At 40.7% G+C, this 15,059-nt stretch overlaps 1 protein-coding gene across 4 annotated transcripts in view; it reads right to left on the bottom strand.

Moving 5' to 3' along the window:
- The window catches only part of FCHSD2 (FCH and double SH3 domains 2), a 120,309-nt gene that overhangs the window by 20,209 nt on the left and 85,041 nt on the right, over positions 1 to 15,059 (bottom strand). For 2 of the 4 annotated variants that reach the window (XM_085078044.1, XM_085078026.1), the window contains exons 9-13: positions 13,261 to 13,383; positions 9,225 to 9,320; positions 8,074 to 8,145; positions 677 to 793; positions 244 to 348 (exon numbers count right to left, since the gene is read on the bottom strand). In XM_085078044.1, the coding sequence (XP_084934170.1) occupies positions 244 to 348; positions 677 to 793; positions 8,074 to 8,145; positions 9,225 to 9,320; positions 13,261 to 13,383 (513 nt within the window). The remainder of the gene's footprint in view (positions 1 to 243; positions 349 to 676; positions 794 to 8,073; positions 8,146 to 9,224; positions 9,321 to 13,260; positions 13,384 to 15,059) is intronic. The other 2 variants (XM_085078049.1, XM_085078035.1) reach the window with 1 other exon arrangement.

Below are 15,059 nucleotides of genomic sequence, written 5' to 3'. Positions count from 1 at the left end.
TGGAAAAAGCAGCAAGAAGACTCACTCTTCATCAGGAGGTGTTTTTAACATCACTCTTCTGGAGTTTCATGAAGTTCATTCAGTGATTTGACAAATACGAAACAAAAGAAAAAGAAATGACAACTTAAAATTTCCTGATTTTTGATGCTAAAAATAGACGTTTCCACCACCAAAATGGAACAGCTGTAACAAAGATCCACCTGTGGGAAGGAAGTGAAAATGCCAAAAGAATTTCCTCCTTACCTCAGCCTTGCGAATGCTCTCCCTGGCCTCGTCTATTTTCTGCTCCAATTCCACTCGGGTTTGCTCAGACATCACAGGCCCGTGGCATTCCAGCTCTTCCAGGGTCTGCCAGGAATGAGGAAACACACCACAGATGCAGTGAATGCCAGCAAAACAAATATTTATGACAATCAGGGAAATTACTGTTTGACTGGATGTTGGGGTTGAGCAACACAGGTCCATCCCAGGAAAAAAAGGTGATGATTCTAACCCTGTCCTCTGGCAATGGGAAGCCATTCCCCCTTGTTCTGGCACTCCATCCCCTGTCCTCAGTCCCTCTCCAGCTCTCCTGAAGCCCCTTCAGGCACTGGAAGGGACTCTAAGGACTCCCTGGAGCAGCTCCTGTGCCGTGCAGTGGGGAGCTGTGACAGGAATGAGCTGTTCCCAGACGTACCCGCTGGCTGTGCACGATGTTCTTGTGCTCCCGGGCCACGCGGGTCGCCCATTTGCGCGCCTCCTTGTTGAGGCTGTGCTCCTCAGTCGTTCCAGTCTCCGATTCCAGCTGTCGGCTCTGCAATAGGGAACAAGGCAGTGAGTCCTGGCCCAGACCTGGGGCTACACCTCTGGGTTTACTGACAGGGAAACTCTGCAGGACATTTATCAGCCCAGGATCTTGTTTCTTATGAAACAAGGAAGGTATGACAAGGACTTCGTTGTGAACTTTGGGATGGTGCAAGGTTGTGGGAAGCCAACTCCAAGAGCCAAAAGTTCTCAAGAATTCAATTCCAAAAATAAACAGGCTTTATAGGAAGCAAAGATTATGGAATCATGGAATGGTTTGGGTTGGAAAGAAACTTAAAATCATCCAGTCCCACCCCTGCCACGGGCAGGGACACCTTCCACTAGCCCGGTTGCTCCGAGCCCCAATGTCCAGCCTGGCCTTGGACACTGCCACAGATCCAGGGCCAGCCACAGCTTCTCTGGGCACCCTGTGCCAGAGCCTCACTATCCTCACAGGGAGGAATTCCTTCCTAAAGATAAAAGGTTTAGTGTGCCAAAGGGCTCATTCTTTGCAAATTGTGATCAAACCACAAACCCATCAAATATTTTAGCACAGCATGGCAATTTCTGTCCAAAAATGTTTGTTTGCAAAACGGAGACTGAAATTTCAAATCACGTTTTTGATACTGTTCCATCTTATTCCTGCTTTTGTAGTGTCAATGACAAAAAATAAAATTCTCCCCCTCAAGAAATTCCAGTTAAAGCAATATGAAGTAGTTCTCTGCTGTCGACAGACTGAACAGAACAGACATATTTCCCACCATGGAATTACTGAAATCATTCCCAATCTGTCTATCATTTCCATTTGTAACAGAATCACAGAATCATTTGGGCTGGGTTCTGTCCTTGAAGATATCCAAAAGCCACCTGATTACAGTCCTGGACAAACAGTTCTGGAGCAGACAACCTTCAGAGATCTCTTCAAACTTCAACCAGCCTCTGGCTCTATGTTTTTTTTTTTCCTGAGTCAGTCACTGCAATCCACAACCACCTCACGCTCCTATTTATCACAAGTCCTGACAATGCTGCACAGCCTTTGAGATCAACCAAAAAAATTCCCTTGTAAACTATGACTCAAGAACAGAATCTGGAACTGCTGAAGTGTGAAAGAAACGCCTGTGTCACAAATTTCTCACTCTGTATGGTTCAGAAGATAAGTTTTCTTCATCAGGTGGTGCCTGAAACCAGAGGAGACCCCACAAGGATGAAAAGGTTGTTTAGGCAAGAGAAATCCAAGGTTAGCCATCAGGAAAGGGTAAGAAAGCAGAAAGACAAGGAATTATTTTCAGGGTAGCTGGGAAGCCTCCAGCTGTTGCAGAAGAAGAGATGCTGTTATCAGGTATTTTAGCAGGACAAGTGGAATGATTTGTGTCAAGGAAAGATAACAGTTTAATCATCTACACCAGCATTTGGCACAGACAAAATCAAGAGACACCAGGAGGCTAACTGAAGTCATTTTGAAAACAAGATTTTTCTGCCCTTTAGATTACACTGTCCTCATGGAAGAAGCAAAAAATACTATCTTAGGTCGACATCCTATCCAGGGGATATAATTGAAAAAGAGGCAAAATTGATTCAGCTCTTTACTTTTTTCAGTTATGCTCCTTTCCATCAAAACTGAATCTGGCCTTTATTCTTAGTGTGTGTGGGACAGAACCACAAAGCCCATGTCAGTGTTATTTTCCAAGCAAAAGGAATTATTGAGGTGTACTTGGAGAATCACATTCCTTCATTGCTGACCTCTTGAATTACCTGTTAAGCTACTCCACTGTAAATTAAAAGAGGACAACACATGGATTTATTTAGGCACAGCCAATCCTTAAGGCAACATTTCACCTCAGTTTTTTCTCAGCTTATCACATAGCTTCTTCCACAGCTTCCAACTGAGTCTTCACCTGAGCAGAATCTCTGACATTCCCTCTTTTCTATGAAACATCTCAGAGTGAAAACATCCCATAACATATTTTCCATGTTCCCACTGGTCTTGCTCCTACTGAGCAGCTCCTTTTCACAAGGAAAGAACCTAGACTTTTCAGTCACTTGATAATCTTCTGCATTATCCCAAGTGTGATTTTGGGTTTTAGTCTATTTGTCAAAAGCACTTGATCAGAAAAATGACTGCAGACTTTGTGGCTACTCTGAAGGGCCTACTGAAAAATAAAGGAATTTTGTTGGACCAGACTTGTATTAGTTATTTATAAAGCAGTATTGCACCCAGGCAAACCTCACCCTTGCTTAAAGGTCTAAAAATAAAATAAAAATAGGGAAATGAAAAGCCTTAATTCTGCACCCTCAGGTAAAGAGAGGAACATTAAGCAAGAAATGAAAACCCAGCTGCCATTAAGACAGTTGAGAAGAAAGGAGCTAAACCCGACTTGTCTGCTGTGGACATCAAAATCCAAATTGCAGGGAAGAAGGTGGAGGAACTGAAGGGTCTGGTCCTGACCTGATTTACTCCATGAAGAATTTGCTGAAGCGTGTTCAGGACTGGAACTTGGTGGTGCCAAGACGTCCAGTGACTCAATTTAACCTCTTCCAAAAAGAGAGGGAAACCAAACCCACTCTGCATGGCCAAGGAATGAAGGGAGAGCCAAAAAACCTGAGCTAAACATAGATGGACACTCTGCTGCTCTCCCAGAGCTTGGATTACAATGAAAACAGTGTTTAGTGCTAAAAATTCAATCTGTAAACCAACAGAAAGTTCTGGGTGGCTCCAAGCAGCTAAAAAGCTTATGGGCAGCAATGCTTTTTCCTAAATTAACAAAAGCATTCAGGCTGCAGACAATGTCACTTCTCCATTTTGGTCTGAAATGTTGGTGCAGGTGCAGGATTTGCCTCCCAACAGGGCCAAACTCAGCCTGTATTCTTATTTATCCAGCTATATCTGGATGCAGATGGCATGGCACTGTCCTCAAAGCAAAACCTCATTGGCTCTCCAGCCTCAAAGTTCCTTATTTTTGTAGCTGAGGCCTAAAAAAGTTCACTTCAACCAAGGAAAAAAGCAGGGAACATTTACTGCATGCAAAGCACCGACATAAAACATGTCTAAAAACCAGGCATTTCTTTGAAAAAGAGGTGAAAACAAGAAGTTTCCATGCCAATGCTGCAGAGCAACACTCTGGGGAGGAGGAAGGAACACACATGACATTTTTCACACAACTCACTGCTAAACTCAGCAGTTCTGAGAAAATCATGAGCCAAGTTTGGGGCTCCTTTTAGTCTGTTATTGCTGAACTCATTTAATTTTAATTTAGCCAAGAGTGAGCTGGGGCTGACTCATATCTCAGTCAATTTTCCACATTTTAAACAGGACACTCCTCATCTTTAAAAATTACGATTTTTTGCATACATATTTTTTTTTCCACTCAGAATAAAAAAGAACTTATATCCACTATTATTATTATAAACTATATGTTACAACAAGGCTGAATCCAAATTAACCTCCTACTGCTGCTTTATAGGACTCCATTCTGCTTTTTGAGCTAACAAATAATAATCTATTATTAATAAATAAACAATATTATATTAATCTAATAAATGAAGTGGTGAGGGGGCTGCAGAAGGAAAAGGAACATCTGACTGGGCAGGGATGTTTTGGTTTGTTTAGTTTCTTTTTGTTTGGGTTTTATTTGTTTTAGTTTGGCTTTGGGGGGTTTTTTGTTTGTTTCAGGTGTGTTTTCTTTTTTTTTTTTAAAGTCTAGAATCTTAAAAGTATTGATTTTTATTAAATATCACTGATCAACAAAACGTTGTTATTCCTAGGCTTTGATGTTTCTGTATTAAGAACTTCTGTTATATACAAAGGATAAAAAGCCACAAATACTTTTAAAAATTCATTTGAATCTGATTTATTTTTAAAGGTTTTTTCTGTTGTCACTGAAATTAATACTGAAATTAGAGTGCAGTGTATTTTTGTTAATTTACTTCCATTCTCACCCTCATAATTATCTTTGTTTGCCTCAGCCCCACAGCAGCTGCATTCCCAGCCAACTTTTCCTCTATCTATTAGAACTAGAAGCGAGGAAAAATTGTCCTCATTAGGTAACCAAAGGCAAAAAAAGGACTTTTAGAATCAAGTTTGACACAGAAAAAATTGATTTTGCAGATACTTTCAATGCAATATAAACAAAGTTTTAGTTCTTAAATGGCCACTTCTTTCAAGTGTAACTTCTGCCTTCTGATGTTACAGTCAGAAATTATCCAGAGCTTTTCTTAAACTGTGCTTCCTGAGAGCAAAAACCCAAGAATTCTAACAGTGTGGTCTCTAAATTAAAATTAGGTGGTGAAAATGAAAATAAAATCAACTAGGCACAGAAATTAAATAAAACCCATTAGGTTGGGAGGCGATTTCAGCTCATTGTACTTAGAGAAAATCAGAAATGTTCTTCACATTCAACCTAGGTCCCCAAAACTTTTATTTTCTTCAGTATCAACTTCAAATATTAATATTAGATCTCAGACCTTTCTTTCAGCACAGCTGGGGTGGGAGGGATTAAATAAAATCAGTTTTAGATGGGCACAAGATGGGTCAAGTCAACAGGGAAGGCAGAGCTTTGCCCACTTGCACCCACTGATCATTTCTTTACCTGCACGGCTGTAATTCTCCTCAAAAAGAATTCTTAATACTGTATAAAATTAAATAATCACTCATTTTTAATATGTACTTAGCCTCAAAAAGTTTATAATTAAAGGCAGTCTGTTCTTATATTAGAAGATTGCTAAAATTAAATAATAACTTCAAAATTTTTTTAAAATATATTTAGCTTCAAGAAAGTTATACTTAAACTCAGTCTATTCTGCTTTTAAAAGCACAGACCACTACAAATACAGAAATATGGACCCTTTTTGTATTTGTTTATGGAACTTACATGAAATTCCTTCACAGAAGATGCTCAGAAATTCTAAACTATTCTGACAATGAAGGGAAATTCATCCTTATTTTCACAATCTATCCATAAAAGAGCCAAGTTACGTGTGGCGGGGAACTGCACAACTTTCCACTGAACTTCCTGAGGTGTTTTTGTGCAAATGAAGAAGGGAAAAAAAGGATTATTTTCATGTCAAGAAGCCGTGGGACAAATCAGCTGGGCCACAGCTTTCCCTCACGTACTCCGAGGAAACGGTGAATGAAAAACAGGAAAAAGACCCCAAAATGGAGTGTCAGCTTTTCAGGGCTCTTCTCTTCCCGCTCCAGGGACACTTTGGTGTCACCTGGCTCCTCTTCTCACGTGATAACCCCGGGATCAAGGAAAAAGCAGCTTTTCCAAACAGGAAACAGAGAAAAGCTGGCGAATTTCCTTTCTCTTGCGCCCTGTTCCTGTGGCTTATCTGCGAGCACGGGGACAGCGTGTTTTCCACACACTGGATTTTTGGGGAATTAATAAATATCCCTTTCCTCGTGGGAGGATAGGGCATGATTAAACTGTGGAGTATCACAGCAGCCTCTGTGGAAGGCCAAGATGTGCTGACTGAGTTTCCTTGGGAAGATAAAGGTATTTCAAAAGACTCTTTTCCACTCTCTACTTTGCTGTCTATAAATCCATGTTGGGAATTCATTTCTGGAGAGGATTAAAGCTTGTTAGGAACTGATCAATCGTTTCTTTCTGAATATTTTTAAAACAAACAGTTTCTTTAAGGGTAAGTGGTTTGTTTTAGGTTTTTTCCTAAATGTCATTTTATAAAAATAGGAATTTTTGTCCATCAAAATGAACCAAGACACTGACACAATCTAAATAATTCAGTAACATGAACAACTGATATAATTCAAGCTCAAACCCATTTTTAAAATAATTTTTTAGATGGAAAACACCTGATTGATGTAAAACATTTTGTAGTGGGTTTCTCTTTGTGGGCACTGAAGAGTGGAGGTTTTACCTAGTGCAACTGGGATGTTGGAGAGCAAAAATCCTGGAAATTGATGGAAAACTGTTTAATTCCTTCTTTTCTTAGGAACAGACCCCTTTGGAGGCTCTGACTGTGCACACTGGGATCACTCTGAAAGCAAACGGAGCTGTACCTGACTGAATGACTGCACAGAAATCCTGGTAACACTGGAATTTACACCAGAATTCAGAGCTCTCCATTCACAGCTCCACACCCATATTCTTTATAACATTCTTCCTACCCACAATACTCGCAACTCCATTCCAATAATACTTAAATACTCCAAATATTGAGCCCAGTCCCAGTGGATCAGCATGAAGAGAGCCCACAACTTGTTCTTGGAAAATGTTAATATTACATTTTTGGTGAGATGTGTTCATGACTCTACTCATTTCTTTCAGTCCTTGGTGTGAAAATTATCATGCACAACCCACAGAAAGCAAAAGCCAACTGATAAATCTCTGCAGAACATCTACAAAGAGAACACGTGGCAAAAGAATGCTTGGGAATTGTTCTTCTGCAATTAAATGTTGCTCCATCAGCTAGAAACAAGCCAACTTGTGACCCATTCAAAAGCCTGAGCAAGAGCCTTCATTCTTTTGTACTTATTGATTAAAAATGGGTTTGCCCAGGTAGGATCCTGTTAGCTGAGCAGAATTATATGGATCACAAAAAGCATAATTTAATTATTTTGGGAAAAACTGGTCACAGCCCAAGCAGCTGAAGCTTTATAGCTGCAGTGCACTGAGGAAATGCAGGAATTCTGCAGCCCAAGTGGGTTAACCAAGCAAAGGAGTCGCTGCATGTGAGGAACTGAGACATGAACGACCCATTCATCGCTTCCTAAAAATTCCTGGAGTGAGGAAGCTGCACCAGCAGCACACATGGACCCCGTGAGCCCACACAAGTGCCATGGCACAGAATCCTGGCATTCCTCACGCTGAAGAGTTTAATGGGGGTGAATTACAGCTCTGCTGGCCATGGGGATGGCCCTCTGGAAAAAGAGCCAAATTAAATTAGCAATAGGGCTTCATTTCATCAATGCACACTAAGAGCCTGCAGTTGTCAGACAAGCTTCCCCTCTCACAGTGGAGCAGCAACCAATTACACACAGCACAGTCTTGAGCTCTGAAATTTCAATTCATGCCCCCAAAAGATTCAAATATCAATTACAAACGCTGTCCAAGGGCACAGGAGAAGTGTGAAGCTGTGCCTCCCACAAATAACACCCTTAAATTGATTTTTCCTCCCTGAAGTCTCATTGTGAAAAAAGCTTTTTTTTTTTGCTTTTTCTGTTTTTTTTATATATATAGATTGCGCATTCTGTTGCCACCTCTCCAGAGTGTAAATTCAGCATCCCACATGCACATGGATAACACAAGGCTGACCAGAAACACCCCCAGGTACCTCTGCTATGGTCATTCTCATAGCACTGACAGGTGAGGGCTCAATCTCCACCAGCTGAACTGCATTAAAACTCTGGATGCAGGGAGTGCACAGGGATGAGAACACACGGCAGCAGAGGTTAGAGAAGCAGTACAAAGACACTCAAAAAGATTCAGCTCAATATTATCAAGAACAACCTGAAACTTTATCACAGAATATCCTGAGCTGGAAGGGATCCAGCAGCATCAAGTCCAACTCCTGACCCTGCACAGATACCCCAACAATCCCCCCCAAGAGCATTGTGCACAGGCTTGTTTATGGGAATATCTGACTCTTTCTAAAAATCAAAATCAGGGTTTCCTAAAAGGGAAATACAAAGGAAACCCTGTCAGAGATGTCAGGGTGACTGGGAAAATCAGTCTTATGCAGTAACAGGGCTCTTGAACTGAATCACCTGAACTGCAGCTCAGGACTGTCCACTAATGAATTCAGTTCAATAATGAATTCAAGTAAGAAAAAGTTTACATGTTTTAAAGATCCAAACTTATTTTAAACAGCTGTTTCTTAAAATAACATGCGTAATGTCAATGGGACATCAAGAACCCACTTGAATCAAGGTGCTGTTTGGAAATGTACTTATATGCTCTGATTCACTCCATTTTAATGTCATTAATTATTGCTTTGGAAGCAACACAGAAACCAAGATAAGATTGCTGGATATTATTTTGGAATGCAGTGTTTTAACAGTATTATTTTTAGTAACTCTCTAGATGTATCTCTAAGTATTCCTTGAGTAATTTAGGTTTGTAAGAACACTTTATCTGGCACAGTTGTAACCCAGTATTAGTGAATATCATGAGAACCTCACCAGCAGGATAAAAAGGCAACAAAATTTAGTAGGAATTAGGTGGAAAGCAGTGAAACACAGAAGTGTTAGTCACAATCTGGAAGCCAAAAAAAGATTCTGCTTTTTTGTGGATGATGTAGAGCCTGTTTGATGCTTTTTTTACCATCACCCACCTCCTGCAACCAGGCCACTCTCCCTTTCTTCCCCAAAAATACAGCACGAGGTTAACCAGACAGGGATACCAGTGATTCTCCTCCCCATTTATAACAATCTGCTTTAAAATAGAGCAAGACCAAGTAACTGCAGGGATTCACAGGGCTCTTACAGTGTCACTGTCACTTGGCTGGAACTGGAAAGGCTGAGGTTTGTGGAACACAGAGTTCTCCTGTAAAAACAGCTGGAGATTGTAATCCCGCACCACCTGAGGAAAGAAAAGGATTTATTTAGACTCCTCGTTTTGTGAACTGAAAAACAGCCCAAGAGTAAAACCAACACAGATTCAAACTGAGATTAAACCTGCAAGAGCTTGGGTGCACCAGGAGGGAATTGAGGACCTGAGCTGTTCAGAGGAACTGAACTGCCAGGACACACACTGGGTGACAAGGCCCTAAAATATCTCTGCCATTCACCTACAGTTTGGGGGGGAAAAGCCAACTATTAAATAGACAATCTGTGGTGTCACTGCCATAAATATTTTTCTTTCCTCTTGTGGGTAATTTCCTGTGCACTGCTCTTTCTTAAGCTGAGAAGTCTTAACTTGGCAGAAATTGTTAGTTGTGGGAGCTGAAAAGACTATTTGGAATAATGCATCCAAAATCAGTTACAGACTTCATCTTTCTTTATTAAATTGCTTTCAGAGAAAACTCTCCAAGCTTGCATTTTGCTGAAGCAAAACTCCTTCAGCTCCTAAATTTGTTTAATGATACGTTTCAGGCAGCATGACACAGATCCCTAAACAAACCTCTTATGTCACAATTTACACAGATTTACAAAGAAATACCCAGTGATTGCAAGTTAAAAAAATAGGATCACTGGTTGAAGAACTCTTACAGAGCATTCACTGCCTCAATTGATGAAAATGCATCAAAATTATATCAATCTATTACCAAACTGAGGGTTTTCATGTACAAAAGAGATAATAAAGATGGTATTTATCCAGAAATAGCAGCATTGTGCATGACCAAGAACTGTGTGCTGGGTGGACAATGGGAAATAAAACTTGTTCTCTAATGCAGCAAAATGTTGATGCTTGTGTTGCTGAAATACTGAACTGTAAAAAATTAATCTCCAGTTAAAGAAAGTAAATAGTCCTCCAGGGCCAATAATACACTCATCTAAACCAGAAAAGTACATAATTACTGCTCTAATTTGAGCAGTTGAACATAAACACATTCAAATGGGGAGCAAACAGACAGGGATCTGCATCACGAATTCCCAGAAATAGAAATTCAGAAAATGCTAAAGAAGGAAACATCTGCAGCTTCAGAGGATGCTCAGCACTGATCTGGCATCAAAATAATTTAATTTTAACAGTGATTCCAATAAATTGTCCTTTAGATCCGTGTGAACGCTGACCATAGCACCCAACCCTGGGCCATGCCAAGTATGTGGAACTATTTTAACTTCAACTAGGAAAAAACCAAACAAAATAAAGTTACTGAGGGCGTGAAAACCTACACAGATATTTTAATGTCCTTTCCCCACAGAAATCTGACTCCCAAACAACTCAGTTCTTCAAAGCAGAAAACTCATTTTCCCAACAGCACTCCTAAGAGATTTCCCCTCAGAGACACAATAAGTGGTTAAAAATGAAAACAACTGTTATCAGAACAGGAGACTAGGGAGAATGTGCAAGCCCAGCAAATGAAATCCTGCATTTGCACAAAATATTGGGCAATTGATAAAAAGAAAATAAAAAGACTCCAAAGCAACACTGTATCCTTGGGATTAAACTCCAACTTTTCCAAACAGATTTCCTGTTATGCAGGAATTAAATCAATGCTCTTACATGGTTTCTTTCTGAAGTCAATGTCAACTGACAGGTTAAAACAGACCTGAAAACAAACATTAAATATATCCCATATGCAGAAACAAGGCACAGTCAGAGATGTGCATCAAGGAAATTATTTGCCCTCTTACCAGAAACTTCACAGCAATGTTACTCAAAACAGCAAATGCAATTTCAGACAATCTTCCAAAGAAAATCAGCTTTTTTCCAAAAGAGAAGTGCAAGAGCTACAAGTCTTGAATAAGACTCTTCAAGTGAAAAGGCACTTAAATTGCTTTTTCACAGAATCAACCCTAATATCCCATCTATCCCTGCCCTCTTTGGGGCCAGTGTTCCCATTCCAGTTGCTGAGGAATGAAAAAGGCCACCCTGACCCAGGAGTAATAAAACCTCCAAAGCTCCAACAAACAATGCTATAATAAAACTATGAAAAACCTTCATTTTATACAGAAAATCTGTATAAAAACAGTATAAAAAACAGCTAAAAGACTGTTTTCCCTCAATCTGCATTACGTGAGGTGACAGGCAGCCCTGCCCATCCAAGGAGCCATCCCTGGCACTTCTGGGAAGCAACTTGCATCCTTCTACAGCAAATACAATTTAATTCCATCCTGCAAACAGAAATATAGCTCAGATGGAACAGCAAAAGTGTTTCTCCCAATGACCTGAAGTGTCTCTTCTAAGCAGAGCTTGCCAAGCTTGTACTGAAAACTAACAAAGGCTAGGTGAAGCATTCAAAACCCCCAATAAATATTTAAAACCCCTGCTTTGATGACAGGTTTATTCTAAATTGCTAACAAATTTATTACATGTTAACAACTCAAGCAGCTTTTGAAAAACACAGATGGGTTTTGGTGGAGGGAAAATGGTTTTTTTTTTTCTGGATTCACCTCTTCTTTTTTTGGGCTGATTACTGCAACCTAGACCTGTTATGGAAAGGAAGGATAAGCAAAGCCTGTGGAAAAACCTACCAGTTAATATATTCAGTGCAAAAACATTTTCAGTAGCAAAGCAACACAAATTTTTCTTCTCTGCATTCCTGAGCCACAAGGAGAGAAGCAAATCGAGTTGTAAAAAGCAGTTGTAAAAGCCCTGTTGAGACCTGCCAGCTGGATTTACATTTCTGTCCTTTCTCCAGGCATTGTACCCACAGAGTAAAGCAGAAACACAACTGTTTCCCTTACACACACAGTGTGACTTTGTGTTTGTGTCAAATAAACCAGACCTGGAGCTCTCTGGCCTTGGTAACACAAACTACTGGGAGCTCAGTGCACACAAATATCCAAGGAAAGGATTCCTATTCCAAGGAGCTGTTTGGATATGACAGTTCAGAGTTGGATGGAAGTCCCAGCCAGGCAGCTCTCCAAGTATTTTGAACACAAAGGATCTGATACAACAGTGAGAAATTAATTATGCAGACATTATACAGAAGCTTATTTACTAAAAGATTCCAAGCCAGCATTTTTGGGGAAGGTACTTGAAGCCAAGCTGAATGATACACCCCAAGGTAAATTATTGAAAGTCTTTCTGCAACAGAAGAGAAAATGGTATTTTGATTATTTTTACAGTTGCTGCCAAGTAAATTCAAAGCTGAAGGTGAAGCCCACTTTTCATGGCCTCACTTCAGATCTCTGAAAGTGTGAGATCACTTGCTTGGAGGAAAATAAGGAACATGTTAAAAAAGCTTTTGCTCCACAACTCTGTGTGAATGAGCTCTCTTTCTGGGTGGGTGGGGAAGGTAAATGTATAAAGGAATATTATGACTGCACCAAAGCAGCTTTTCTGAGCTCAATGGCAATTTTTTTTTTTTTAGCCCAGCAGATGAATTATTTAAGTATCAAAATTACCCTGGAAGCGATCACGCCTCTCCGAGTCTGGCTGCTTGACAAAGCAAACAAACCACGTCTGTGACAAGGCTCTAATTTGTTTGCTGTGTTTTCCACTCCTAATTCCAGGGAGAAAACAGAGTAATATTTTGGATTTTAAGCTGACAGACAATTATGAAGAAATGATCCAAGCAGTTTCCCAGGGCTTTGCTGTGATGGGTGACCAAAGCAGCTCCAGATTACACCGTGCAGAACCCTCAGCTGCAATCTCCCCTCCCAAAAGCATAGGGTGAGGAGAGCTGAGCATCTCTGGATACAAATGCACTCAGGGGAAGGCAATCTGGGTGCTAGAAGAAAAATTCTCCCCAAGAAAACTGTCTGGTGTCTTTTAACGTAATACCACTCAGGAGTAACCAAAAATAACAAGCCTTCAGTTTTGTCATGATTTTAGGAAGCAAATCTTAAGCCTGGGGATTTGTCTGTCCTGTAAGGATTCAGTTACAAAGCATCATTCAGTTCAAACTTACCCTGCTGGAAGTCTCCAGTAAAAACTGGAATGTGTTCTGTACAGCTTGGCATGTCTCTAGTTCAGTCCTGCTGAATGCCATTAAATAATCCTTAAGGTGATCATATATATTTCCATCAAGAGCCTGCATGGGGGAAAGAATTGAGGAATGTTAAGAAAAGCAGGAAGCAGCTCTGTATACAATTTATCAGTACTGATGTTTGGATTTGCAAGATGCTGACAGCATCTTGTTTAGCAGATATACACCTGTGTAGAGTGGCCAGAGCCAGTGGCCATCCCTCATTCCTGGCACAGGAATGACGGTGCTTGGCTCCCATTAGATGGCAGCACACAGCACTGCAACAACATCCCAGGCATTTCCATCCAGTTGTTTCCAGGAGCAGAACAGCAAGGGCAGCTCTGGAGAAGGGAATTGTTCAGGGAGATGTCACTGAGGCCATGGAAGACACCCAGGAACTGCAAGGCCACGGAGTGCTGCCAACCAGAGAATTCCTCAAGGAAGGAGGACGGTGCCAATACACTCACCACCTGGATGTGACATATACACAGCAATGCTCAGCATGTACAAAGCTGAGCAACAGCTGCCACTTCACTTTCTTTTGTGCACAGAAATACCAAATAAGTAACAAAAATTAATCCTAAACGTAGCAGTGACAGCAAAGTTCAACCCCAAAGCTCTTTTGTAACCAGAGCTGTAAAATCACATCACACGGTGCAGGTTACACAAGTTCTGTGTTAAATATGACTCTGCAAGTGACTGACAATGTCATTTAAATGTTGAACTCAGGATGTATTTAAATATATATGATATAGATTTTTAAATAGGTCATATTTCACAGATATCCATTTAAACAGTGAATTCATGGAATAGTGTTCACTCCATTTCAATGGACTCAAGAATGTGTTTCTGTAGAAAATTGTATTTGATTATTTAAATAGTTTTGAAAATCTGAGAGGAGGGGAAAAGAGTGAAATTGTGCAAGACTTAAGAAATAGTTTCTGCCACCCAAAAATCAAGCCCAACATTTAAGGTGAGGTGGACACAATAAATCAAACACAAGTCATGGAAGTGTCCAAGGCCACACTGGATGAGGCTTGGAACAACCTGGTCTGGTGGAAGGTGTCCCTGCCCCATGGCGGAAAGTGGAACTGGATGAGCTTTTAGGTCCCTTCCAACCCAAATCACTCCATGGTTTTATAAAATCACTCAGAACTTAGGAAGAACAGAAGAGATTTTTCCTTCTGCAAAGTTTTCCTAGGTACAGCCTCCACCACATGCAATTTTAACTCAGCACACAGCCATCCTCAGAGGAGAAAATCCACTTGTGTGACTGGAATTCTCATGTCCAAACTCTGATATCCCAAATCCACACCACACCGTTTTCTTCACCCTCCACCTACCAAATGTAAAGGATTTTTTATCAGAGGCTGATTGTTTCCTTCAACCTCACACATTAAACCTACTTTGAACTTAATGCTTCTATGGCCATCAGAAAGCCATTATGCCAAACCAGTGGCAAACTGGGAATTTCTTCCAAGCCCCCACCCTGTAGCTGGCTCATTCAGCTGATCAAAGGCCAGGCTCGAGGGGTCAGCAGCCAGGGCAGCTCCTGGAGGCCCCTGCCACAGGAAGGACTGCCCAGTACAGCTGGGAAAGAGCTATAGGATAACTGCTCCAGGCTCCTGGGAGGGATGTCAGCTCCACCAAACACTCTGTTCAATAGAAATTTTAAAAAATTCTTACTAAAAGAATTAAGTAGCATGAGCTTAGAGCCGGGATGCTCCACTGAGGAAAACATC

Source organism: Lichenostomus cassidix, chromosome 1, assembly GCF_008360975.1.
Source record: "Lichenostomus cassidix isolate B80296 chromosome 1, HeHo_3.0, whole genome shotgun sequence".
Taxonomy (NCBI): domain Eukaryota; kingdom Metazoa; phylum Chordata; class Aves; order Passeriformes; family Meliphagidae; genus Lichenostomus; species Lichenostomus cassidix.
The sequence above is the reverse complement of the archived record's forward strand: the minus strand, read 5'-3'. Positions and strand labels throughout refer to the sequence as shown.